General features: G+C 34.3%; 1 protein-coding gene across 1 annotated transcript; it reads left to right on the top strand.

Moving 5' to 3' along the window:
• Positions 1-3,051: 3,051 nt before the first annotated feature.
• On the top strand, positions 3,052-4,317 carry LOC113391013. The gene has a single exon (XM_026627000.1). It carries the CDS (start codon positions 3,052-3,054, stop codon positions 4,315-4,317), a length of 1,266 nt encoding a protein of 421 aa, XP_026482785.1.
• Positions 4,318-4,838: the final 521 nt, after the last annotated feature.

Raw genomic sequence — 4,838 nt, 5'->3', positions numbered from 1 at the left:
TTAAATATAAATAATAAAATATATCAATAAAGCATATTTACATAATTTAAATAAAATACAATTATTAATAAATAGACAAGATTGGCCTTGAGACTTTTCTTGTACTTTTCGAGAGCAACTTTTTCATGGAGTCCTGTTCATTTTCATTTATATATTTTCCTGAGAGAAATCGTTTCACAGTATTGCACCAGTTATTAACAACAAACAATATAAAAAATTCAGAAAATTGAACATCTCCGACCCTTATTCTTCCAAAAAAATCTGCAATGGATTTTGATTAAAATTTCTAGTACATAAATCACTTTCTTTTTGTTTCAAACGTGCCTCAAATCCTCTATAGCTTTTCAGCCCAGTTTCTTAACGCATGCGGCTTTTGTTAGTACCCTGCTAGAATTTTTTATCTTTACGAACTGTATTTAATTCAACACTTTTTTGACATTGTGGTACGTGTGACACTTCGCCATATTGAAAATTATTATTAATTCTTTTGTTTTCCTGAAGTATTCGTTCGTTATCGAGTAGCACCGTCATTAGTCCTGTGAGTTTGATGTACGCGTTGGACGATAACCGACGTTAGTTTTGAATTTGGGAACAGTAAAACCCTCTATCGCAGGAGCGGAATACTAATACGATAAAAAGGTCATTTGTTCTATGTTTGCCCCCCATGATCGGGACCTAGTATAATTCTTTCGTTACCTAAAATTTCAAAAAACGTAAACACCTATCAACATATCTACTTCGCGCGGAATATTTAAGTGTGAATCCAAAAGTTTTAATCCATTGGGAAGATTTAGTTCAGAAATTTGGATTTGCTGCGCGGGTAGTAGACTCGATATTTTCGTAAGCACAAAGGCATTTATATTTTTTGCAAATGTACCATATTCATTGAATATTTCTAAATTTGTAAAATTATTCGATTTCGTTGAAATTCCATCAACACCGTGGAGCTTAAGGCTCGTGAATTGAGATTTAACACCCAATTTTTGGAATAGCGATTTTGATATTGTATTAATTTCCGAGTCTAAATCCAATATTGCTTGAATTTTAACGCGACTCCCTTTATTACTTTTTGCGAACAAATTTATCGTAGGTACGAGCGCACCCCCCGTAATTCCTTTTCCCTCACATTAAAATTATAATCGAAATACATCGAAATACATCGATTGGCTTCTAAATTTTTAAAATCGGTTTATGCGGTTTTAAGCAAACATCGTTGAAAGTTCTAATTTTGACAAACGCCATAAAAACGATACCAATTTTTGCAAACTTTGACGAGATTTCAAAATTTAACTTGTCGTAGGACCGTAATATTTTAGTATAATCTATAAGACTGTGGTATCTACCATCAAAAAAACATAAAAATTGTCTAAAAAATTACTACTTCTTATTAATTACTACTACTTATATTATTAAAAACACTTTATTACAAGAAAACGGCCCGGCCGATCATTACCAAAAACTAATCAGGTCGATTCCCAACCAATATCTTTCGAACAGTTTTTGAATTTTCAAAATCGATTCAAAATTGCGGGCTAAAACGTGTGCGATTTTTTTTCACTTTTCTGCGATTTACAAAGAAACGGCTCGGCCGATCGTCGAACAAAACTGAGAAACGTTAGTCCTCATCGAGATACATCGAATGGCTTTTAAATTTTTGAAATCGGTCCAGCCAGTTTTGAGAAAACGACGATTTACGGCACAAAATCTACACACACACACACACATACTGCTTTCCAATTGTTGGTCTCATTCGATTCAGAATGGCTTGAGACGTCGAGAAAGCATAAAATTAGCGAATCGGATTTTTTGATGAAAACAAACTTCTTCTTCGGAAAGTTTGTAAGGGGGGCGCTGAGTAACATTTTTGCTGGAAAGGGGGCGGTAGGTGAAATAAGTTTGGGAATCACTGGTTTAATGTATAAACAATTTGAATCACACCATAAAACACAAATTAATTTTTCACAAACAATTTCTGAATTTGATACGTCCGTTAAAGTATTAGGATTGAGATGGGATCCAATTCAAGATTGTTTTAAATTTAATATCAACCTTCTCCATCAAAATTGGACCAAACGCCATATATTATCCACCATTGCTCGTATTTGGGATCCTTTAGGTTTTATTACGCCTGTTACCATCAAATTCAAAATGATCATGAAAGAACTATGGTTATTAAAATTGGATTGGGATGAGCCATTACCTTCCTCATTAGTTGCAACATGGCTTAGTATTTATAGTCAACTTCCAGAATTAATTAATCTTTCCATTCCTCGATTTGTAGGTACCAAAAATTATATTCGTTGTTCTCTTTACGGTTTTGCGGATAGTTCAGAAAAGGCTTATGGGGCTGTGATTTATATCAAGCCTTGCCATGATAATAAATATTACCTTCTTATTTCAAAATCAAAAATTACTCCAATTAAAGTTCAAACTTTAGCAAGATTAGAGTTGTGTGCGGCGCACTAATTGGCAAAATTATTATCCTTTGTCATATCTTCCAATCATCATTCTTTATGTATCGAAGAAATATATGGTTTTACGGACTCGATGATTGTGCTTCATTGGTTAACAGGACCAGCTCATAGATGGAAAACTTTTGTCGCAAATAGAGTAACGAAAGTTCATGATTTACTTCCTTCTGCCAAGTGGTATCATATTCCTTCCGAGGCAAATATTGCCGATTGTGTTTCTCGTGGTTCATTGCCAAATACATTGCTTAATAATAGTAATTGATACACAGGTCCCTCGTGGCTTTACGCTCAAAGAAATCATTGGCCCATACGTTCTGCGTTAGATTCCATGCAAAATGTTCCAGAAGAAAAAGTTTCATCTTGCTTAGTGGTAAACTCCTGTAAAAATGATCTATACGAATTCACTTCCACTATATCTTCATGGGCCAGACTATGTAGAATATTTGTATTTATTTTACGTTTCTGCAAAATTATTCCATCTAGAAGTGAAATATATTTTTCAGATTTCAACAAAGCCGAATTAACTATAATCAAACTTATCCAACAGATCTATTTTTTCGAAGAAATTGATTGTTTGAAAATGAACAAGTTTCCTAAAAGGTATCGGACTTTACGACTATTTTTACATGATGGGTTCTTAAGAGTTGGTGGACGTTTAACACATGCTAACCTGAATTTTGATCATAAATTTCCCTTGCTTTTACCCAAAAAGGATCACGTGATAAATTTAATAATTGATTATTATCATGAGAAACATTTACATGCTGGTCCACATTCACTCACTTCCATTCTTCGTCAAAGATACTGGATTTTATCCATTCGCAGTATTGTACGCCAACGTATTCATAAATGCAATAAGTGCTTTAGGAATAATCCTAAATCCTTTACTCCTATTATGGCTGATTTACCTTCTCCTCGTGTTATGGAGGCAAAACCTTTTCAGCACACTGGTACTGACTATGCTGGTCCCTTTCGCGTAACCATGGGAATATTTAGGGGCGTAAAAAGTTCAAAAGCATATATTTGTTTATTTATTTGTTTTTCCACAAAAGCAATACATATTGAACTTGCCTCCGATTTAACAACTTCGACGTTTTTAAATTGTTTTAAGCGCTTTATTTCACGAAGAGGTCCAGTTTCTTGTCTGTATTCAGATCGCGGAACAAATTTCGTTGGTGCCAAATCAGAACTGAAAGATATATTTCAGCTTATTAACTCAAAAACATTTAGTGCATCATTAAACTCCGAACTTCACAAGCATAATATCAATTGGTCTTTCAATCCGCCAGCCGCACCCCACTTCGGGGGTTTGTGGGAGTCCAACATAAAATCTATAAAAGCGCATTTATATCGAGTAATAGGTGAACAAATTCTTACTTTCGAGGAATTAAATACCGTGTTAATCCAAATTGAGGCGCTTCTCAATTCTCGACCATTATGTTGGATGAGTTCCGATCCAAGTGATCTCCAACCTCTTACGCCAGCTCATTTCCTCACTTTAACTCCCTTAAATATCCTTCCATCAAAAAATATATTGCAAATAGATTTACCGACGCGAAAACAATTAATTGATAAAATAATACAATCTTACTGGAAGAGATGGCATTTTGAATATTTAAGCGATTTACAATCACGTCAAAAGTGGAACACCCCTTCTCTCCCGGCTAAAAAGGGTATGTTAGTTCTAATCAAAAATGAAAATTTGCCTCCTCTTCAATGGTCTATGGGGGTTATTGAAGACGTTTTTCCCGGAAAAGACGGAGAGGTGCGCACAGCTTTAGTAAGAACCAGGGCTACGTTATTGAAACGCCCTGTAGTAAAGCTCTGCCCCCTACCTACACAGTAATTTATGGTGAAGAAATATGTTTTTTTTTTTTTTTTCATATTTGCAAACGATAAAAAAAAGAGTCTAATGCTTTTATTTGTTACCTTTCAATTAATTCCTTCCTTTTACCTTTTACCATTATATGTGGTAACTTTATCAGTAACTTGCTTCTATTCAGAGGAATCGCATGACAACTCAATCACACTCAAGAGCAGAATGTTATTTGCTCAGTTGTTCTCACAACTTTTGATAATATTCAAAAATCTGTACATTCAAGAAGATCGAACGCTATGAATCATCATAATATTGCAGTTATTGTAAAAATGCCTTTAATTTGGAAATGAATACGGCCCCATATTGGACACATTCCAAATACGAACTGGTTGTTTTAAACCATGCTGGTTACTCAAAATAAACTACCACCATTATCAACAAATCCACGAAACAAGGTCAATGAAATTTTAATTCCTATTCGACATAAAGGCATCTTAGATATGACAATTGATAATTCCACCAAGACAAATTTTCATGTGTTCCGAAAA

This window comes from Ctenocephalides felis, unplaced genomic scaffold, assembly GCF_003426905.1.
Source record: "Ctenocephalides felis isolate EL2017-DRISC unplaced genomic scaffold, ASM342690v1 CF-g0.4_SCAFFOLD_03726, whole genome shotgun sequence".
Lineage (NCBI taxonomy): Eukaryota > Metazoa > Arthropoda > Insecta > Siphonaptera > Pulicidae > Ctenocephalides > Ctenocephalides felis.
Note: the sequence above shows the minus strand (reverse complement) of the source record. Positions and strands in the feature narration are given on the sequence as shown.

Excerpts from the sequence above, each read along its gene's own strand:
- LOC113391013 (XM_026627000.1), top strand. The coding sequence starts at position 3,052 with ATGAACAAGTTTCCTAAAAGGTATCGGACTTTACGACTATTTTTACAT.